At 36.5% G+C, this 25,097-nt stretch overlaps 1 protein-coding gene across 2 annotated transcripts in view; it reads left to right on the forward strand.

Annotated features, from left to right (window-relative positions):
- The window catches only part of LOC112050759 (semaphorin-2A), a 300,945-nt gene that overhangs the window by 259,976 nt on the left and 15,872 nt on the right, over nucleotides 1-25,097 (forward strand). For both annotated transcript variants that reach the window (XM_052886353.1, XM_024089102.2), the window contains exons 9-10: nucleotides 2,729-2,987; nucleotides 5,995-6,149. In XM_052886353.1, coding sequence (XP_052742313.1) covers nucleotides 2,729-2,987; nucleotides 5,995-6,149 — 414 coding nt within the window. The remainder of the gene's footprint in view (nucleotides 1-2,728; nucleotides 2,988-5,994; nucleotides 6,150-25,097) is intronic.

Raw genomic sequence — 25,097 nt, forward strand, 5'->3', positions numbered from 1 at the left:
ATTAGCCAGGTCTCCTTACAAAAGAGTAGATAAAGAGCTAAGACTCTATAGCTAAAGTTATAGCTCTACCGACGAATGGAACCCAGTAGCAAAATCTTAAGTAGATAAATTATATATCTTAAGTAGATATAGATTATATATCTTAAGTAGATGTGAACTCACAAGGTTTCACCTGAAAACCAGCGCCACAGCTCGCTGTAGCATCGTGCTGAGGTGGATACCTGTTTTGTCCACGACCAGATATTTGTATGTTTGTGTTCTGTTTGTTTATTTTATTTTATTTTATTACTCGTGTGTGGACAAATAAAGAAATTCTATTCTATTCTATTCTAAATTATTACTGTCTGATTAGTGTGTGTTGATTCATAATATTTTACTTTTAATTTTAGTTCTCGTATATTCTGTTTAGCAAAACAGTAATATACGAGTAAAACACTGAGCCTAACATGTGTTTGGTATATAGTCGTATTTAAATAATAAGGCCAGACGTAATATATTTATAGTCGGCACGCGTCGAGCTTTCGTTTGACAACTCTTTCGTGTTTTGCTTGTAAATTATGTGCTTGCTTTTTCCCCAAAAACATCGTTTTACGCCTTTTCTAAATTTAATACGCGCTTTATTTATGACCTTTTGTAAAACCCACGTCATTTTTGTATTATATGCTCTCGTTTACTGAAAAGCGTACAGTAAGATTACAGGTTACATTAAGTATTACTTGATTTATTTGAAATGAAACTCTTTGAAGGCTGGCCTATATTTAGGCCAAAGAATTAGTATTGCCATACAACGTGGCAATACTGCCAGCCTTCTGGGCACTTTACCTATGATCGTCGATTCGGACGAATTCTACGACGCCTGAGCCTTTAGATATAATTTAAATTTATTATATTTTCTTTTTAATTTTTATAATATGTAGTTATAGATATTTAGGTACGTAGTTTTAATATTATTGTAAAACTTTATAAAATAAAATCCAAACTCTTTATATTTTAATAATAATTTTTATACCACCATCGTTAGTTATAAAAAAACTAAGAAGTAATATGAACATAAATAGTAACATATTTAAAATGCATTTATTTCAAGCTAGCTTAGTTTAGGATTTTAAAACGTTAGATATTTATATAGTGACAAGTAAAATCTAAAACCTGAAACTTAAGTTACCACGGTTAGATTAAGACCAATCGCACCTTTGTCAGAGAAGAGCCTATCCATCAGAAAAATGTACGTCGTGTCCATTCTTAGGAATTAAATATCACGTGTTTCAAACGGTGAAAGAAAAATATCGTGGGGAAACCTGCATACCATAGAATTTTCTTAATTCTCTGCCTGTGTAAAGTCTCATAATTCGCATTGGGCCAGCGTGGTGGACTATTGGCCTAACCGTTCTCATTCTAAAAGAAGACTCCAGCTCAGCGTCAACAGTGAGCCGAATATGGGTTGATAATGATCAATGGTGATGACCGCTTTGAAAAGTTGCTTAATTACTCAAACTAGATTGTTTGTTTTGAGAATAATATCTTTAAACTTAAACATACTCGTACTTTCCGCGATAACCTGTCAAATCTGTGTGGCACAGAACATCACATCACTATGCCATTCTCGTTTAAAGTTACACAAGAAACTAATTTAGTACGTAGATTGATGTATATAGTTGTGTAAATAGTTTAATATTGTGACAACGTCTGGTGACACGGAGATATACAAAGTTCGGGACCACAATTACAATAATTTAATAGCCAACTTGTGGAAGTTTTGACAGCTATGCGCAGATTAGAATTTGTGTTGGTATTTTGACTGTCTGTTCTGTTCAGTGGTTAACTTTATTATATGACTTTTGATGTTCTTGGTTCGAGTCTGTTAGATATATCTACTGCTAGAGTCTAGAATTAACCAAAGATAATAGACAAGGATAGAAAAAAAAAATGTTATTGTCTGTGATTCGAATAATGATGGTCGTATTCAATTTTGTTGTAATTATTAATTGTCTTGATAAATAAAATACAGAAGTGGTGTTGTGAAAAAAAATAATAAACAACACGAGAATACAATGATTATCACAATCTATGATAATTGTTGTATTCTCGAGTTGTTTATTAGATTTTTACAACACCACTTCTGTATTAAGATCGGACCGGAACGCTAAATCGCTTGGCGGTACGTCTATGCCGGTAGGGTGGTAACTAGTTACCGGTAGGGTGGTAACTAGCCACGGCTGAACCTTCCCTCCAGCCAGACCTCGCCCAATTAAGAAATCCTCAATCGACCAAGCCGGGGATCGAGCCCAGGACCTCAGTCTTGTAAATTCACAGCGCACACCACTGCGCCACGGAGGCCGGCCAAAATTTTTTTTAAGAAATTATCACATGTTTTATCCCATATCTCGGAGTGCACAATAAGACGACGGTCACGGTTATTATCATTAGATTTGATAGTAATGGTTACAGAATAAAATATTATTAGTCTAAGTCTGAGAACCTTCCATAAAAACTGGTCAGTGACAGTTTAAGCTCTTATTGGAATATCTTATTGGAAAATCTTAATAATTAAAAAATAATTTTAACATTTTATAACATTTTTTTAACTATAGTCAATCTTCAAGTTTCCCCAAGTCGTAATAAAAGTTCAAAATTAGCGTAACTGAATGAGTAAATCAGTAAATATGTACTATGTTTTTTCAATAGTGAGCTTTATGAATAATACTTACTTTGTTTTTTTTTTCAACAGAGAGCATTTACAAAGTGCCGGGAGACGACAGCCGGTTCTATGGAGTGTTTACAACCGCCTCCACCGGGTTGATGGGTTCAGCCATCTGCACGTTCACCATCGGAGACATTCAGAAGGCGTTTGAAGGGAAGTTCAAGGAGCAAGCCACGTCCAGCTCCGCTTGGCTGCCCGTCATCAGCAGCAGAGTCCCGGAGCCGAGGCCGGGGACCTGCGTCAACGATACTTCATCGTTGCCTGATACAGTGCTCAATTTTATAAGGTGAGAACTAAACATAATGTACACTATACTACAGCTATACTCGATGCACTGTTTACCAACAAACAAGAAAAAAAATGGGGTATAAACCGCTAGTCATTTCGCACCTAACAATAATTATAATACACTTGTTTTTGAATTAAAAAAAATATAGTTTATTAATAAGCTTAGAACGATTAGATATAGTTAATATGTTTTCAATTACAATTTATAAGAAAACAATACATAATTTAAAAAAAAACAGACATACAGCCGAACGTAGAACCTCCTCCTTTTTGGAAGTCGGTTAAAAATAAATAAGTTGAAATGGCATCCATTGTAACACGTTCGCAGCGGGACTGATTTTTCTGTACTTTCCTCTGGTGCGGTACGAGGTCCAACGACCTCGTAACTCTTGAAGAAGCTAGACGTACGAGGTCAATTGACCTCGTGACGCAGCGAACGTGTTAACCGTACATAAGGCCTTAAATAAAATTTATGCATATAGTTAAAACACTTAGAAATTTGAAAAATTAAACATTAGGCAAAACGAGTTCGTGTCATTGTTAAAATATTTTATTTTTACACTGTAATGGTTTTTCGGTTATCACTTAGAATTTTATTTTTATTTTTTTTAATCGAAATAAAACCAAGTAGTGCTGGTTACCACTTTATTTTAGAGTTTCTTGTAATGATTGTGATAGAAATATGAATAACATGAAATATAGAATGGCATTTAGAATGAAAATATTCATTTAACAAGCAAAAGGGAGTGCCACCGACGGAAACATTACACGTTGACAACAATACACAGTCTACATGTCACGACAACGTGGGGACACAGATAAAAGCCTGCGACACGATAGAATCCTTCATTTAATTAAATTATTTCCATGTATTTTCAACCGACTGGTTACAGGTGAAGTGCTACAATCTCAGCCTGGAAAGTGCGGATTGTGTAATAAAAAGCGGAAAAAAAATAATTGAACCGAACACCCTCGGCGCGAGAGATAATTAACAGGACGTGTCGCTAGATAAAAGTGTCTATGGGTGCCGATAGGATGCGAGCCTGCAATGGTCGTACATGCCTCATTTGATTAGGTTTGAAATTTTGTCTCATGCTCCTACCATAATTAAATACGGTAGCCGATTATGGACTTGGGGTCGCTGCTTTGGAAGGTAGCAGGTTTCAAGGTCTGGTGGGAGGCTTCAGTGGTGAAATTTCATCCTACTACTAACAAGTTAGCCCGATTCCATATTAGATTGCATCATTACTAACCATCAGATGAGATAATAGTGAAGGGCTAACTTGTAAAGATTAAAAAAGGGCCCAAATCCACAATTCCCCAAGTATATTAAACGTATTTTTTTTTTGATATTTCTACAAGATATAATGAGAAATCATGTCTTCTGTAGCCAGACCCTTAGTTTCGTGGCTTCGGTCAAAGTTTGATCTTTAACGGTGTTTTTGAAGGGTTGCCGCGAAGCAGTCGCGTGCACTTCATACAGGCAAAGATGCACTGCTTACTCTAAGGGCTCATTACGAACCTAGATATAGACCTACAGGAATTTTCTATTTTGTACGATTTGTACGTGTTGCCTACACGTACAGATCGTACAAAATATACGTAATCGTACAAATATAATACCCTATATAATGTTGTGCATATTACCACATTACTGCCGTAAAACTAAGTACCGGTGACTGGCCACTGGACATGCTTTATCTTTATGTCGAGGAAGAATATGTAAAAAATATGCTTTATATTTGGATGGTTGAGGGACTGGTGTCTTGACCCTTTGTAGCAAACCTTCCATACCCGTCACAGTCTATATACCTACTAACTAAACACAATTGTCTACCGTTTTTAATACTGGGAGGAGCATAACTTTCACCCTTCACAAAATTAAGTAGGTCTAGCTATGGTAGGCCCTAGGTCCACAACTCCGAGCCGTTTGAGACTAGTTCGAGGGTTTTGCGTTTGTGACTGCGGACCAGGTTCACGCGTTCCAAATGCTCACTTTGTTAACACTACATGACACGAGGATCTCAATTCGACGCGTAAATATCGTGGATCCGAAATCGATTTCTTTTAAACGAAAAGCTTTCCCGGTACTGAGAGTAATGCTGCTGTTTAAGTTAAGGCATTCCTTTGGAGCTTGCAATTGAGTTGCGTGTCGATTTCATTCCGAGAATACGTTGCGTTTGGTTGTTTTGCCGCACCGCATGCTGTGCGCATGATCTTAATATATAAATGCGAAAGGTCATTCATCACGATATTTTGAAAACCACTACACGTACAAAGATGAAATTTGCCAGAGAGATAGTTTATAGTCAGTAGGTATTCGCTAAGAACGGATTTTGCAAGAGGGCCAGATTAAAGAGGCGTAACATCAAAAGTTAGTTTAAACGGGCGTCCGCTAGTTGTCTAAAATTTTATATTCCTAAAACCATGACATAGGTTCTAAATATTATTCACATTTTATTTTGTAAAAATAAGTTGAGTTTTGCAATTTGTTGAGTTAAATAAATGTTCTGACGTCCTTAGTGTAAACATTAGGGTGCGTTCCCATTATGTCGGAGCTGTAACCGTTGAACGACGGTCGTCTCTAGCTGTTCTTACTATAACAACTTTTATCGTTGAACAACACTGATATTTACCGTGGAATGACAATCGTGACTAGATGTTCCCATTGGATCGGGCCTATATTATCGGTTCAGCGTTCCCACGTCGCTGTGTCGTGGCAGTAAAACGTCTCGGTTTTTATTGTCTACCGTCCCGGTATTGGATTAACGTCCCAGTTTACCGTCTGTTTATGGTAACGTTCTTTTACCGTTTTACTACTAAGAACTAGTCGTTCACACTTCCACGATAACCTGTCATCGCAGTAAAAAAGGTGTCGTGGATGACAGTTGGTCGTGACGTCGTATATGTGAACGCACTTCAAACTGCACAGTAAACTGTCGCAGTGTCGCTCCGACATAATGTGAACGTAGCCTTACTGTTTTTGTTTGTATTTTATTTCTCAGGTCTCACCCACTGATGGACAGTGCAGTTTCTCACGAACACGAGAAGCCAATCTACTACAAACGGGACCTGTTCTTCACCCGCCTGGTCGTGGACAGAGTGAAGGTGGACATGATGGGTCACCAACTGGACTACACCGTTTACTACGCGGGCACCAGTGAGTATTGTTTATTATTATCACCCTTTTAATTAAGTACGTGATATTGGCGAATGAAATTGTGCTGTTAGGTTTTAGGTTTTGTATATTAAGGTTTATGCATTTTGCCTAGCTATTAAATAAATGAAGAAATGGGAATTATGTCAGATCTACGTATTTATTTTTATTAAGTATCGTTTTATTAGAGCCGTGATAGCCCAGTGAATATGACCTCAGCCGCCAATTCCGGAGGGTGTGGGTTCGAATCCGGTCCGGGGCATGAACCTTCAACTTTGCAGCTGTGTGCATTTTAAGAAATTAAATATCACGTGTCTCAAACGGTGAAGTAAAAACATCGTAAGGAAACCTGCATACCAGAGAATTTTCTTAATTCTCTACGTGTGTGAAGTCTGCCAATCCGCATTCGGCCAGCGTGGTGGACTATTGGCCTAACCCCTGTCATTCTGAGAAGAGACTCGAGCTCAGCAGTGAGCTGAATATGGGTTGATAGTGAATGAATCGTTTTATTACAGACTTAATACAATTATTACCACAAAGTGGATAAGTCAAGTATTTCACAGACAATTTATTTATTTTTGTTAGGTATGTTTTGAAAGCGACAAACTTAGCTTAACTTAACTTACCTATATTTCTCTACCTTATTACTATTTTTTAACTTGTCTAGAAATTAATGGTACAAATGTGTTTACCAATAACAGTATTGGAACAAACCATTTGAAATATTTCATCCTAAAAAACCGGTCAGTCACTGAAATACCTCGCGAATATTAGTGTCAGTAAAAAATAAATTATTGACCCGGTGCTAAGGACAATCGGGGTGGCCAAAGCTGGGGTGACACCGAGAACAATCGCGGGAGGACATAAAATTTCATAAAGGCGTACGTATTAAAAAATGCCTGCGCGGAGGGAAATTAAAAAGTAGCGGCGAAAGTGGCACAAAGGCCATAATTCGTCTCGCCCGTGACGGCTGGACATTTGGATTCCCGAATACCAGCCCTGTTTCACCTCTCTGGCATGCATTCAGTAACGAAACAGGGGATTTAGCTCAAAACACGAAAAACCGATTATACGTTCATTGTTTGTAGCCAAATAGCGTGTGCAACACCTACTCTTTAACGCTTTTTGTCAACTCTCAATTTATTAACTTTTAAAAGCTTGCACTAAAGCTTTTAAGCTGTACGCCCGAACATTCCGTTTCGGTATTTTCCGACATAACAAAGAGAGAATTTCTCTTTTGGTGCTTTAAAAAGCGTTTCGGTCTTGTGTGTTTCGCCTTTCTTACCTGCGTTGTTTTGCTCTTCCGCGCCTGTGCTGTCATTTCCGCTGTAAAGAACAACGGTAGCTTCAGTTTGCTCTTTCGATGAAATCCAGTTAAAGTAACGAAAAACGAGTACTGATATTGTAAGGAAAAACACCTGAGCAACTATTACATTATGAAAGACTTATTCTACTCGTATTATGAGTTTAATATTATTCACAGATTCATGAAAAAGATTCTCATTTCTTTGTTTTTATAGAGTTTGTTGTGCTATAGTGGACTGGTTTTGATGACATTGCCTAGATTCCCTTTCGTACGTGGTCATAAATAAATAAATTTATTTTACTACAGGAATTCAATGAATTCTGAAAAAATTTAGATTTAATATAGTCAGTAATGGCAAGTATTTGATTGGACTTTCCAGGCATTCGTATTAATTTTCTATTTATCCAAATCTGAAAAATTTTCTCGGTTATTCACACAACAATCTGAACTTTCAATTTATCCGAACTGATGTAATTCTAATAAATGCTAATGTGGATGTGTTTGTTATGCTTTCACGCCTAAACCGATTTAAAAATATTTATTCACCAATGTAGCTACATTACCAACGTGTAACATAGGCTATATTGTATTTCCATATTCCCATGGTAACGGAAACTATGTAGGTAAAACCGTGGGGCATGCGCTCGTAAAAAATAAGTAAAGAAAAAAATAGGTACATAAACATTACGCTTGTACGAGTATATTTCATCCAATTTGTAATTACGTTCGTGAACACTTTACAGCGATAATTTCCAAACAAACAATGTCCCGATGAGTGTCCACGTATCGCGCAGTAACAACACTGTGATGCAGCGTACTCGTACGGGTCGCATGTGTCCTGTACACGACCACATTTCCGTAGTCGTTTGGCGCAACGTACCGGCCGCAGGTCGCCGCTGACCGCAGAGACCTCACGTCACATTTTCACCGCCATATAAATTCGAACCACCGGTCTAAACAACACCTCCGAGTGGTAATTTTCGCCTATGTTGTTGCAATTTTCACCAATTTTCGTCGAAAATCGCTCCCGTACGAACCGCCCCACCGTGAGACTACAGAATGGATTAAACTCACGTAGATATCTAACGAAGGGGGAGTTCGTTTACGGAACAACTTTTACGAAAGGAGAGCTACGTTTGAGTTGGCGTTTGAAATGCTCGTGTGGAATATTAAATTGTTTAAGCGTTACCTTTGACGTACCCTCCCGCGCCGGAGCCACGTACCGTAATAATTACTCTAAGTTAATCTGCATAAATGTAACTTTGTTTCCGTGTTCGATAGTCGAACTACAGACCTTTACATTAACACGCCGTGGCAGCGGTAACTACGCGTTGATTACGAAGCTCACTGAAACAAACTGGGTCGCAATAGTTCCGCTTTTGTTTAAACGCAACAGCCACTTCGGCGTCCGAAACAGTTGTTAACTATAAACGGTTTCGGGCGTTCGCACCGCAACAAAGAATGTATTCCGACCGAAAATCTGAAATACACTCGGTCCACTTTTATTTACATCCGAGCGTTGAATAAGTTGAGCAAAATCACAAAGAGCTCGAGGCGTCTCGTGAAAAAGGACAGTTTGCTCTTTCAATAAAGAGTTTGCCCGCCGCAATATTACTTCGCCGCTTAGCCCATTTGGAGTGCTTACCGCGCTATAATATGCATTAAACTGCACCGGCATCGGGGCACCGTCGCTAAACTTGTACTCGTAGCTGCCTAGCTGTAGCTCGAGGTGACGCCAGACAATGAGAAACGAGCGCATGATGCCCCGCAATGCGGGCACGTCGCGTTTCATTCCACTTGTTTTATCGCGCCTAAATCACTGTTTCCACACAACTTCGCAGCTCTCCGCGGCGCTGGCGAAAGTTTGACAGCGACTGTCATACGCACGAACCCCTGTTTGTCAATGCAAATGTACCAGGGTATCAAAGACGTTAAGAGTATTTAGAAGTTAACAAAGTTAATTAAATTCGTCGAGTCGACGTCAACACCGGGACTCTTTAGTATCACGAGCGCCTTTGTTTAACAAACGAACACAATATTTATGTTAACATATCGCAAGCAGACAGGTTTGAAACAACGTTCTCCAAACTTAATTACAACGCGCCGTGGGATAAAAGAAAGGTTCCTATAATTTGCGTTATTTGTAAAGGGTCGGTCGGCTGGCGCTCGGTTGGGCAAAAACTGGGAAATCAAATAGTAGACCGCTCACCCTGAGCTAGCTTTGACGTCACATGCGGAATACGAGGCTATTAAATACGATTTAAAATTCACAGTCGGCTCAACGGTCGAGTCGCCGCTCGCCGCTGCGCCATGATAGCTATTTGATAACATCATTATACACATTCATCGCAAACCATCCTACGAGTTCCCGGAAATTTATTTACGACCAGTTTATGTATTTGGAAAATTTTATTGCCTCTTCGGGTATTAACAAAGAAACGCTCCCTTTAGGCGGAGTGATTTAACATTCAAATTTATGTATGATTGGGTCGGCAATTTGCAATCTATTTACCATACGAGTACGTAATATTTAGCGATACGGTGCGGGGATCGCTTTTATAAGTATCGGAAACCCATTTTGCTAAGTGCATCGTCCAAGTTTAGCTATAAACATGAGATGCGATTCCTACGAAATGATATGTGAAGGTGGTTAAATTATCATATTCACGGGCGCCATATATTCGAGCCAGCCTCTCCGTAGTGGAAATATTCTTGCCGGAACATCTCGGAGTTTCTCTGACGAAGTACCGCCTCGGGGTTCATCGACTCGCATGGCCCACAGGACGAAAATGAACGATATTTATGGCCCAGTTGTGATACGATACGCTGAAGAGAATTTCTAAAGTGATTTATGGTTTGCGCTAGCCCCGTGTAAACTGTGCTCGTTATAAAATCGCCTGCCTAGTTTAAGGAATTTAACAGCTGGAGTAAAATTGTAGTAGGTACTGTTTATTTTCAATGTTTGTTACCTCATAACTTCGTCGTTTATTGACTAATTTTGATTCTTTTTTTTTTTATTTAAAATGAGGATAAGAGGAGGAGGAGGATTTCAGATTGGTCCCATTTCATTTTCATAAAAATCGGTTTAGTAATTTTGTGTTAAAATCAAAATAACTGAAATACGTCTTTGAAGTTGGTTCCATTTTCATGATAAAAAGTTTATATATTACCCCAAACTTTACCTACGAAAATTTTACTTTTCTTAAACCTCATTGATAGAATATGAAAGATTACCTACATAGTTTTCGTTGCCCGTGTAAATTTTGAATGGATTATCCAACTGGATTTATGTTTTATATCTTCGAATAAATCTTGTATATAAAAATGAATTGGTGTTCTTTTGGATGGCTGGTATGATTAGAATAGTTTTTTTTATTTACGGTAACGAGAAGGTTTAAAAAATGTAGAAAAGTCTTTAGATGATACGTTTTATTAAATGTTAATTACACATGCTAATTTGTATCTATCTCTCTCTGTATATAGTATCGTGTTAGACAGGGAGAGAAGAAGGTGAAGAGAAAACAGAATAGCAATGCTGATCGACTAGCATACTCTATAAGCAAACCTGTTCAGACGCGCTAAAAGCAGGCCCTCTTCCACTCGCGCAGCAAGTAGCATGCTCATAAATCGCACGACTGTTGATTCTTAAGCAAGCTCGAAATAAGCATGCTCATTATTAGCAATGCGATAAACATGCTAATAAGTAGCAACTGCTCAATAGTAGCATGCTGTGATTGAAATGAGCATGTGTAACAGTAGCTTAAACCTACCTAATATTACCATGCAAAACCGCAAAACCGATTTAGCGGCCGATTTAAAAAAAAACGATTGCACATTCACACAAACATAACCAATTAGCTACATCCATAATTAGTATTCAAATCGCGTCCAGCGGGAATAAACATTGATTTTTATTCCCCCTAAACTGGAGGGGAGACCGTGGTGGTAGGATCAGGAATACTAATGCGTTCACTTTTGAACGCTTACTCGCGCCCCGGTGAAGGCGCTCAACGTTTTTTGCATAAAACATCTCATCAAAGGATTGCTTAGGTCCCGGAGTATATTGAATATCAAAAGGTGTACGGGCGAAAAGTTTTTGGGGTGGCGCGTTCGCGGCGTCCCTAATGTCGACCACCGAAAGCCTTCTTTAAAAATACACCTTCGGTACGTGTTCGGAATAACGTACCGTTTATTATAAAATGCGAAATAACAAGCAGGATTTACCTTTTTAAATATTTATTGAATTTAACAGCGCTGGACTGAAAATATTTTTACGTTTATTCAGACCTCGTAGCGTAGATAACCCTTCACACTGGCGTTTCTCCGACACGGCGGTAACACCTCGTCTGAACTACTAATTTATGTTCAGCGAACAACAACGCTAGTGCATAAAGACTTTGTTGTTGACTTGACTTAAATGACTGCCAGTTATCTCTATCGCAACAACTAATTGTAAAATAAAAAATATGAAATTACTAGCTGACGACTCGCGGTTTCACCCGCGTAGTTCCCATGAGAATACGGGATAAAAATTTAGGCTTTGACACTCACAAATAACGTGGCTTTCTAGTGGTAAAAGAATATTCAAAATCGATTCAGTAGATCCAGAGATTACCCCTACCACAAACTTTACCTCTTTATAATAATTAACCTATAGATTAGGTAACACTACGGTTATCTCAAATCACCTTGATAAATGGCTTATTTTTTTAACTGGCAGTTATCTCCTATACGCAATAACTAATTATTATATTATGTAACATGAAAAATATAAAATTACTAGGTACCTCCTAGCTATATTTTAGAATTTAAATCATCAACTTATAACATACTAAGGATCATTTACTTCACAATGACGGGCACATAAATTAAAAAAATACATTATTGTGTCGATTGTTTGTTTACGTACGGGCTCTGTGTTTCCGTCTTTCAAAATATTTTGAATAGCAGAAAGACATTAAGTTATTACAACGCATTTTTGTATCCACGTATACAAAGTGTAATATAGACTAAGAGGCCGTGAACCCCAGACCTTCGTAATTTTATAAAAGCTAAAAGTTTGTCAGCTCATGCTCCTACCATAAGTAGGTACGGTAGCCAATTATGGAGTTTGGAATCTTGGCAACCCTTCGAAAGGCACTATTTAATTTGAAACTTCAAGGGTCTCTAGGGAAGGGTTGCCATGAAGCCAAGTGTCTGGCAAATGGGGATATCATTTCTCATATTATGCTGATAAAAATATAAAAAAATATACTTTATACTTAGACGGTTGAGGGTCTGGATCCTTAAAACCTGTTAACTTTCAAAGCCACCACTGTCCAAACTCCACAATTGGCTACCGTACTTACTTATGGTAGGAGCATGAGCTGACAAAGGACATGTCCAAAAATGGGCTTTAATTATTTATAATTTATAAGCAAGTCTGATAGAAAATGTAAATTGCTGTTTATAATATATTTTTCAGAATTTTTGGAACCCGCATTAATTAGATAAATATTTTATTTGTTTCGCTCCCTTGTCTACAAATTGAACATAGACTCTTGTCTATGTTAAATTTTTAGAATTGTAGTAAAAGTTTCAAAACAACTAAGAAAATAACTGGAATTATATTCTTATCCGGTGTAAGCAATGAATATCATGTGGTATTGTCATGTTGTCAATATGAGCAAGCTTAAAACAAAACAATTTCATAAATTGCCTTAAAAACGCCCTAAACGAACAAGACTACGCGAATATCACTGGCAATCTGTCAGGGTGTGAGTTACAAACATGTTGCCATAATAAAAATTCTTAACTAATGTTGTCAGCTGATGAAAAATTACGTTTTATTTAATTAGTTAAAAATGCGGGTTCCAAAATTTTTTTTATTGTAAGTTTTAAGCCCTATATTTTATGTTATTTTAAGATAAAAAAATTGTTCTACTTACTTGAATAAAGACCCAGCCATACAAAACTGGGACATGTCTTTTCAGCTTTTATAAAATGACGAAGGTCTGGGGTTCACATGCTCTCCGTCTATAAACGCCGTTTTATCGATTAGCCCGATTGCTTTGTGTCCTTCAAAGGAGACCGTCAAACACAATCAAAAAGACCGAAACATCAATAGTTGCGGTGGAAACTTTGAGCTCCATAAACAAAATTACTGATATTGATCGTGTAGCGTTAATACTGGGGTTGGAACGATTCGGTGCACAGATTCGCATACAACTACGAAAACTTACCTACAGCCTTTCTTGATGAGTACTGTTTACCAACAAACGAATTAAAAATGAGGGTATTAAACACAAGTCATTTCACACCCAATTTATAATCAACTTGTTCTTAAATTAATGAAAATAAATTTGATTAATAAGCATAGAACTATTAGATATGGTTAATATATTTTGTATAACATTTTATAAACAAACCATACATAATTTAAAATAAATAAGTTATGAAATGACATGGGTTTTCTACCCTCATTTCTAATTTATTTGTTGGTAAACAGTACTCATCAAGAAGGGTTATAGTATAGAGCTTTAATTTCTAGAATTTTGAAGGCGCGAATGTAGGCTACAGAAGTAGGTTAGAGTAGGTTAGCTTACAGAAGTAGGTAGGTAGGCTGTAGAAGAGTACAGTTACCTACTGTAAATACTGTAAATACCTTGTTTGTACCTTGATATTCTGTTGTCTTCGAATTAAACAAACTATACTAATATTCTAAAGAGGTAAAGTTTGTGGTATTGTAGGGGGTAATTTCTAGGCCTATACTGAACTGATTTTGAAAATACTAATGTTAAAAATTTTGTTAACTTACTTCCCACTAGACAGCACACTATATCTCCGAAAATTTTATTTATAATAACATAGGTGCTGGGTTCTTTTTTTAAAATTTTACCTACTGATTTTTGATACAAAAATTTAAATGAAAACTGTTTTTTGGATTCCAATCCAGTAAATAATTATTTATCTAATAATAATATCTTCAATAATCTCGTCAATGTATAAGCTTAGTGCCTAAAGTATTATAAAATATATTTTTAATACTTTAAATATTTTCTGCTTTAAAGTAATTCGTTAATTCCGACCATAAGTACCTATAAAAGATAAATAGATAACAAAAATATAGGGGATATGGCCTTATAGTCTTATCAGTTCATCACAATCTCAAATGAATAGCTTATAATATTTAAGGCATATTAATCCTGCTAAAGTACTAAAAAAATATGTTAATTCCCTCATATAGCAAAAATATTCACAATTTACATTATATTTGAATACTCCAATAAAATATTTTTGAATACTCCCGATTTATATTTCCGTTCCTATAAACTAGGTACCTCGTTGATAACCCCAGTAAATAGTATGAAATCGGTCAAAGGGCTCACTCGATCACATAAAATTTCTAACGACAAATCTCGTAAAGTCGGAGAGCTCGGTAGGCAAGAGAAGCCACGCTCCGCGATTTACGGCGCCTATAAAATACATATTGCGATTTGTGATAAAAGTCCGCACCGATTTGTGGATATCGGCCGAATTAATTTATTTTTATTACGTCAATTATATATCTGTACGACAATAAAATAGTTTTAAAAGTAAGTATGTATTATACTCCCAATATGAAAAGATTTTTTTTATTGTATTGTATTGATATAGATAAGAAGCTCAAGTTGAGCTTCTTATCTATATCAATATTATACGCGCTAATCTCAGGAAATACTGGTCCGATTTGAAAAATTCTTTCAGTGTTAGCTAGCCCAATTAACGAGGAAGGCTATAGGCTATATATTATCCCCGTATTTCTACGGGATAAGAAACCACGCGGGTGAAACCGCGCGGCGTTAGCGAGTAAGAGATAGAATGAATTGAATGAAACTATGTTAAGATAGAATGTGCAAAGCATACACAGCCCAGCCAAGTGGCATGTCGATTCTTTTTCTTCGATCGCTAACGCTTCGAGAACCAGAAAGATGTATGGGAATGACATTTGCTATCGACAGGTCACGTGATCATATCAGTCACTTGCTTCTCCCTTCCCCTCCCAAGCCTTGACCCAGCGTCGTATGATAATGATGAGGAAATCCTTAATTGACCCGAGCTGAGAATGTCACCTATACTAAAGCCATACTTGAGGAGTACTGTTTACCAACAAACAAATTGAGAATGAGGGTATAAATCGCTAGTCATTTCACACCTAATAATAATTATAATTAACGTGTTCTTCAATTAATGAAAATAAATATGATTAATAAGCTTAAAACAATCAGATATAGTTACTATATTTTGAATAATATTTTATAAAACAACAATACTTAATTTAAAATAAAAAAGTTATGAAATGACATGCGTTTTCTACCCTCATATCTAATCTGTTAGTTAGTAAACAGTACTCTTCCAATATGGCTTTAGTATAGTTTAAAATGAAACAATGATGTATGAGTGGTTATGAACTACGAACATAACACATACATTGTAATACTATGTACGAACTTATCAATATGAACACACTTTTATTTTATTATTTGATGTCACACGATAAAAATACTCGTGCCCGCTATACGTTCCGTACAATGAAACGTGAAAATCTCGGAAATGTGAAAACGTCACCGCGCGAAAGGTACATTTAGGAAAACCCATCCAATTGGCGAGCGAAAATCTATAGGTTAAGCTGGGACTTTTTTATGAAAACCAATAAAGATGTTAAAGCTACTTTGTGTTTGGGAATTTATACCACTTGGAGGAATAAAACTTATATTGTTCGGGGATCGCAAAAAAGTTTTCACTTAAGGCTTGTCGAAGCGAAATCTTTATTGGATTGCGAGATTATTTCTTTGAACCTTTATTGAAGGCTCCGTGATCAGTGGGAAGGAAAATATGAAACATAATTACGACCTGCGCTAACCCGTACCTCCTTCGATACTGCTTTAATTTGATTAAAAGGTATTTTATTGCATCGGATAAATAAGATATGAAAGTAACGGAAACCTACCGGGGTTTTATTGTTATATCAATGGATATAAATATGTTAGTAGTGAAGAATAAATGTATCTATAATCTTAATATATAAATGCGAAAGGTCATTTATCACGATATCTCGAAATCCGCTTGATGTACAAAGTTGAAATTTGGCAGAGAGGTAGTTCATAGGAAGTAGACGTCCACTAACAACGGATTTTGCGAAAGGGCTGGATTAAGGAGGTCTAGGGGAGGACAAAGTCGCGGACGTCCTAGTTATTCTATATGTAAATAAATATTAAGCACTTCGTAGTAGCGAGTTCCTTCTAAAACTGATAACTTACCCACAACTTCTAGAATGCCAATTTCATATTGGTCAAAGGGATGTGAAGAAACAAATTATTTAGTAATGAGATAAAGAAATGTAAAAACAGTAGGTACTGGTATGTACCTGTTTTTACATCTCTTTATTTGACAGACTGTCTTATGAAAATAGCTTTGTTCCAAGAATAATCCATCGTGTGGTTACTCACAGATCATCGTAGTATTAGCGGCTAAAACAAACGTACTTGAGCTTGCGACTAGAGCAACAACTACAAATAGAGCGGTTCCCGTTCCCGTAGGCAAATGGGGATAATATATAGCCTTCCTCCTCGACATATAGGCTATCTAACACTAAAAGAACTTTTCAGATCGGACCAGTAGTTCCGGAAATTAGCGCGTTCAATCAAACAAACAAACAAACAAACAAACAAATTGTTTGAAAACACGCGGAAACGCGTGGTTCCCGTTCCCGTAGAAAAACGGGGATAATATATAGCCTATAGCCTTCCGCGATAAATGGGCTATCTAACACTGAACGATTTTTCTAAATTGGACCAGTAATTCCTGAGATTAGCGCGTTCAATCAAACAAACACACAAACTCTTCAGCTTTATATATTAGTATAGAGTATACAAGATAAAGGTGAATACTTCAATATCATCGATCTTGAATGTGTTATTTTTTTACTTAAGTCGTTAGTAGGCACTCAACTCCAAGTATCAATAATGCTTGCCGTGCATGCGCTGAAAAGTTTTTATAGCCCCGCGTAAGCAGGTACTGAAGTGTAGGGGTAGCGATGATATAACATAATAGCATTATAAAATAATCATAATCATCTCTTACTTTGTTGTTCGAGCAACCGACTATTCCACTACGTCACAAAACAGTATGTTGAAAAATATTTTGACGGCCTCCGTGGCGCAGTGGTATGCGCGGTGGATTTACAAGACGGAGGTCCTGCTTTCGATCCCCGGCTGGGCTGATTGAGGTTTTCAGCGATTTGGCTAAAATTTGGAATGGAAATAGACTTTACTCTGAATTAACACATAGGCTACTTTTTATCCCAAAAAATTCCATGGTTTCCCAAGCTTTGCCAAAACTGATGATTTTGATGATATGAATTTTTGTTACTCTTTCATATCTCAACTACTGAACCGAATTAGCTGAAATTTGGTATAAATATATATTATAGCCTGGATTAACACATTGGCTACTTTTTATCCCGGTAAAATCCATGGTTCCCGAGGGATTTGTGAAAAACTAAATACCACGCGAACGAAGACGCGATATTATTTATAGCCACTGGACCCATACAGGTACCAAAATAGAGTTATTGATCGCGTCGTATTTTCGTTTATTCTCGAATACTCCTTTGATGCCACCCTAAAAGAGTTTATGGGCCGACGTGCCGGTATTGCCTTATGTGCCTAATTCGTTACTAAAGACCGATATCCCGGGGGAAATCCCCGATCAACCAATGTGGGATTGTTTAATTATTTTGTTAGACTTTCCTGTGATCGGAATTAATGGGTATAAGCAGGGGAATTTATGAGTCCAACTGATAAGCCATTGGTTCCCAATGTGTATGATATTTTACCTGACTAACGAATGAGGGATAGAAGTTAAAGGTAAAGTAAAACATGAACAACGAATATATTATGTATTGCTTATATGTATCCATCCTGTGTCTCAAGATTAATATTATTATCATATGCTCATAAAAATAAGAATAAATTATAATTATTTTATTTACAAACGTTGATGGTTTGGTTGGGATAAGTAAAGATTTTGTTTGATTACATCTGTAGGAGCCATAATACAGCATATTAGCAACCAGTGGCTAAGGATGGAATTCAGATGAAGATAAGCCGTCCCAAAGAAAAGGAAATGCATACTGCGTGATACAAACTCTGTTTTCTTAAATATCTAGATCCTGTACAACATTGAATATGCATGTATTTTTAACGGTACTTTCGCCGCTGCTAGCAACTAATACTAGCTTAGTATATTTCGTACTATAAGCTTGGCAAGTTCGTTGATGACACTCCCATGATATGCGGACGACGGGGGGAACAGACTGCTCGGGTTAGTCGTGCGAGCGGGCCATCGCTGCCCCCTTCCCGGCACGCGCGGACCACCGGGTTACGAACGAATTCGACAAGCTATCTCTCTCATCTCCAGACATTTAAACATAAAAGTAAAATATGCTCCAGAGAAATTATAACCTGAAAATAAGAACTGAATTTCATTATCTAAAGCTTTTAATATCATCCCATAAAACTTCAGAAAGCGCTGCGTTAGACAGATTACATTCGTACAGTATCGATGTTAGAATCTAATTAATTTTCCTTGCGTGGAATATACCGTGAGAAGAATATTGAATTATCGCATAGCTCTTTACAAGAATAATCCTATTAGAATCTTAACGAATTGATTTAAAATACATTTTGCAGCTATTTATCCTTTATAAAAGATTTATAAGCACACAATATTATTCTATGCTTTTGAAATACGTGAGGTAATAAACTGTTTTAAATTACTTAAGTCTTCAAAGTTGGATCGTAACATTAATATGTTATTTTAGTATTAAAGTTGGTTATTAACTTTCTAATGTAGTAAAAGAATTATAATTATTGAAAATACTTGAATAGTCGGTTAAGAACCATGCTACTATAAAGCGAATTCAATCTCAATTCTCTTCTGAAAATTAAACATCTCTTACTTAATTTTTTTTCTTGCATGTAAATACTTTTTCTAGAAGCAGAACACGAATTACAATAGCGGGCGCCTGATGTCGTCCGCCTTTACACCTCTTTAATTCGGCCTACTCATAAAATTGGTTCTTAGCGATCGTCTTCTCACTGTAACCCCCCCCTGCCAAACTTTATTTTTGTACTTAGATAGGTTTTCGAAATTTCGTGATTTCTCGCTTTTATATATCTTAATTGTACCTTTGTAAATTTATCCTGCAACTTGTTGGCGTCATATTCTAAGGTCTGTCAATTAATCGTTTCTATCACTATTTATAAAAAATATTTACGTACGACATTAATCATCCCCATTACTTTAAGAATGAACTTTTAGTTTTTTTTGACAACAGTGAATTTGAATAAGTATTTTTATATTTAGTATTTGATATATTAATTTATAATTAGTATTTGAATAAAGAGACGTATCTTAACAGAAATGTAACAGGTATAAAAAAGTACTATCTTACTTCCCCACTCTACCCTTTGTAATGCAAAATGCTTAAAAATAAACAGAAATCATCACACATTACTGCGTCACGTCTCAGAAGTTAAAACGCGTAAAGAGATTGACGTAAACAGATTCCATCTTCCCCCTACCTCCCCCGGCACCTCGTATTTACTAACAAACACACTGAACGCTTTCCCTTGTACTTTGTTATCGCATCAACTCGATCTTCTGTATAGAAGCGAACCCTATATGTGTGAAACTTCTACAGAACCAATGTAGGTTAGGAGGAAATCTTTGGGTTGAATTGCTAAAAGTTTTTTAAAATAAGTTTCTACTCCGAGCTATATATGAGGAGTGCGGGGAGTTAACATTTATGTAATAGGTTACAAAATACATTCAATGCTCACGCTACTAGTACTACGCACTAAACAATTGTGTATTTTTTTTTCGTGTCTAGCTGCCAATTTCAAAAATACGGGAACGAGAACCACGCGGGTGAAATCGCGCGGCGTCAGCTAGTGTCATATAAACCCAAACAGGTGACAGGCCTGTCATTAACAGATCCTTCTACGCATGTCCCCATCTCTAACAACGTATTTACTAACAAACACACTGAACGCTTTTCCTTGTACGCTATTATCGTATCAACTCAATCTTCTATACACGGAATAGCGCTAATATATTATGCGTGAATGTAAGCCTCGTGTGTACATATAATGTGATGTACTTAAACTTACAACTAAATGTGAAAGCTTGATGAACCTGCTTTGACATTTACCGAACACGGTCTTGCTTTCTCAATCTAATTTAGTGTAAATATAGTGGCATATAGAAGTGTTTTGAAATATGGTGATGTTTAGATGATGATACATATATAGGTAATGTATCAGCAATCAGCGTTCAGCAATGTTGAAATTTTTATAAAATCACTAACTAACGCTGCGCTGTTTCACCCGCGTGGTTCCGTTCCTATATTAATACAGGGATTATATATTACCAAGCAAACAAACAAACTATTCAGCTTTATAATATTAGTATAGATTATGAACATTTTCGGGCTTTAATATCGTTTCGTAAAAGCCATATACACCGGTTCAATGACTTTTTCGTGAAGGCTACAAAAAAGAAAAAAACTGATATACACTTGAAACATACTCGTAATTATTTTATATTAATAGAATCAAACGGCTTTTATTGAGTCAATTGTTGGATCTTTATTACACACACTGGTTCAGCAATGGCGGACACTGAAGAATGAAAGTATCAATATACTTAGCACAGATTATGAACATAACATTATACACTATCTTGGAGGATTTTCATACATAGTTTAATACCAAATTTATAACATATATCAAGAGTGATCTTTATATTATATCCTCCTCCCTCCCTCTGTATGTACAATTTTCGAAGTAATTCATGAATTCGGTTCGTAGTTTATTAAGGTTTTCTGTAAATTTGTACCTTCTAATATTATAAGGAGGTAAAATATTGCAGGGCGTACTCTCTAGATCTACTGAACCAAAAAAAAATCCATTCTGTATAATTTGTACTTGATGCTTACACTAGTTAAGAATCTTGAGCACGCCACTGCGACTTCGGTTAAGACTGAGGTTAGTGAGATGTTTCTGCTCAGCAACCTGTGGGAAGCCAGGGCGAAATGCTAGTAACGAATAAATAATACAGTCCCATAGCCCGTTGAGTCATCTTTACTACTATTATAAAGGTGAAGAGTTTGAAAAAAGATTTGAAAAAATCTTTCAGTATTAGATAGCCCATTTATAGAGGAAGCCTATACATTATTCCCGTATTCCTACGGGAACGGGAACTACCGAACCGTGAAACCGTGCGGCGTCAGCTACTTATATAGCCTTGTACTTGTATAGCCCTTTAAGGTCACTTAAAACAGAACAACGTCTCATTTATTATTAGCATAGGCTGTAGTACAAGTGATTAGGGCAAAGCTATGATTAGATCTACAACGCTGGCCAGCGAAGGCCAACTATGAAGGTATCGGGTAATTACTTTCTATAGCGCGTTTATTGTGCCCCAATTGGCCCTGAATATGGCTCTCATTATCCTTTATTATACCTCCGATGCTAATCACACCGCTTCAATTGCTCCCGAAACGACTCTAATTGAATCGAACGTGTTTTGACTTTGACATGAGAACCAAACAATATGAATGTAAGCTATTCAAAGTCAAAGTCAAAATTCATTTATTTCAAATAGGCTTAGTTTACAAGCTCTTTCGAAACGTCAGGTAATAATATTAAACTTAAGATAATGGTGATAATAATTATTCGAAAACTTAAAATTAAAGTTACGAGGGTTCCAAACGCGCCTTGGTCCGAGAAGAGCCCACAACAAACTCAGCCAAGTTTATCCTTTTTTAGTTTATCACCATTTAACAACACCATCAATATTGCATAGCTTCATATCGAAATATATTATTTTTTCTATTTTATTTATTTAAACAGGACACCAACATGTTACAATAAAATCTTATAATAAAATATAAAGAAATATATAAGTTACGGCAATTATTGCAGACCCACTTATTGGTTGTCACAGAATGCACTAAGGATAAGGATAAGGCCTAGTTCGCACTACTCCAGTAATCCAGCCGAGTACAAACGATTTTTGGGCGGTAAAACCAAAAATCGTTGGCACCCGACTAAAACGATAAATTCGAACTAGCTATAATAATATAAAATAATTTATAATTAATACAGAATTTTAATGTATAAAGAACAATATTAAATTTAGATTAAAGTTAAAGTACATGTAAAATAAAATATGTGTGTATAGAACAAAAAACAAAAACAAAACACTACCTAACTCTAGGTATTATGTTTGACTTTGACATGAGAACCAAATAATATGAATGTAAGCTATGTGGCATTGCTTCAGAATGAAATACATTAAGTGATTTCATTATAAATTGGCAAAGTAACAAAATCCCTGTTGGTAAACAAGCCATTTCATTAGCAACCCATTTTGAGATCTCTCCCGGCTCACTGTTGAGCATAAGTCACCTCTCAGATTAAGAGGGGTTAGGCCAATAGTCCACCACGCAGGCCCAATGCTTATTGGCAGAATTCACACACGTAGAAAAATATGCTTCGGATTTAATAATTAACCATCAATATTTATAATTAAAAAGCTACCTAGGTAATAATTATATTACCTACAGTTACTTCACGAAGCTATGTAGTGCCTACTGAGTCTCTATTAGATGCATACGACCAATTCCGACGGCCGGTGATTAAGTATTCCCTCTACAAAGTTATTTGGCTGATGCAGACAGATTTGCTGATATAATCCCTAGATTTGATTACCTAACAGCTCAGAAAATCATCACGTAATGCACTTGGGGCTAATAGCTTGGCAAGATTATTATATTATTCCTATTGTACTCATGCAGAAGTTAGTATCTTAGTTAATACTCATTACTATAAAGCGGATGTGAGAATGTTTATTATTTATATCATCATTAAATTTTTCATACGAGTACATATTACAGAAAAGCTTAATTTTTTTTTGTTCTTTAACAAGTTAGCCCTTGACTACAATCTCACCTGATGGTAAGTGATGATGCAGTCAAAGATGGAAGCGGGCTAACTTGATAGGAGGATGAAAATCCACACACCTTTCGGTTTCTACGCGACATCGTACCGAAACGCTAATTCACTTGGCGGTACGTCTTTTCCGGTAGGGTGGTAACTAGCCACGGCCGAAGCCTAAAACTAGCCTAAAACTAGCCACCAGCCAGACCTGGATAAATTAAGAAAATCTCAATCTGCCCAGTCAGGACTCGAACCCAGGACCTTCATTTAGGGATAATACGAGAAATAAATAAAATAATAACTACTTACTACGACATTATAAACAAAGTATCTACTATTACTTATGAATACTAAAATAATTCATGGACGCAAATTGCAGGTTAAATCTAAGACAAGTTGAATGAGATGATTAAAACTATTTTTTATAGATTTCTTATATTATTGTACTCCAATACAACAATATAAGCAATCCATAAAAAGCCTCAATAGCTCAACGGTAAGAGCGGCTCTACTCATCACTGAAGGGTGGTGATTCGATCCTTGCCCCGTTGGTCTATTGTCATACCCACTCCTAGCACAGTCTTTGTCGACTAGTTGGAGGGAAACGGGAATATTGGTCATATTATAAAAAAATATGGCAAATTAAAAAAAAATTAAAGTTTAAATATACAAAAGTACAATCAGATTTAAATATTAATATTAAAATAGTACTGCAAAGCAGTGTTTTAAGAGAATTTCGATTTAGTTGTCGATGGAAATGTAGACTCAAAATTATCCGCGGTTTTTTTATGCGTAATTTCTCATTTATAATACTCGAGTTAACATATCCATAACCCATAGAAGTTGCTATTTAAAGATCCAAAGCTAACAGTTACCTTACATCATACGCTATTCAAGAAACATAATTACAGGTGCTTGTTTATGTCAATCACTGCACGGAAAACTAATGTGAGTGTCAGCTTGCCGCTTTCCATGTAATATAAATGAGATTGCCGATTCCCTACCTACTGCTCCAGTCTAGCATTTCACTATGGTAGATATTTCAAATAAATAACGTTCTCTTTCTCTGCAGTCGTTCCTTCATTACTTAAGATCGTGGTCCTGGTACGATCCCAACCTCCTGCAGGTCCACGCCTTCCACCGGCTTTTGCTGAAGGCCATCCCTGCTATCGTGTACTTCAACAGACAGAACAGACTTCGTCCGCATGAAATTTAATTTTTAACAAATCCCTCGGGAACCATGAACTTTCCGAAATGAAAAGTAGCCAGTGTAAAATCTATTTCCATTCCACATTTCAGCCAAATCGATTAAGTAGTTCCAGCGTTAAAGAGTAACAAACATCCAAACATCCATACAAACTTTCGCGTACATTAGTAGGACTCGTTACTCGTAACATGTAGAAGATAACATGTAGAAGATGAAGTATAAGTATATACTCGTACATAAACTGAGTAAGTGACTTCTACCAAGTTACACTTCATATTCTAGTTAGCGAGCTTCCTTCATTAGGAACAACAGCATCAGTTAATACAATAACTGATTTATAACATAACTATAACTCATCCAACAATAACAATGACGTTCTGCCATTTGGTGTGACGCGACATGCGCTGCACTAG

The sequence above is a fragment of the Bicyclus anynana genome, chromosome 16 (genome assembly GCF_947172395.1).
Source record: "Bicyclus anynana chromosome 16, ilBicAnyn1.1, whole genome shotgun sequence".
In the NCBI taxonomy this organism is placed as follows: Eukaryota; Metazoa; Arthropoda; class Insecta; order Lepidoptera; family Nymphalidae; genus Bicyclus; species Bicyclus anynana.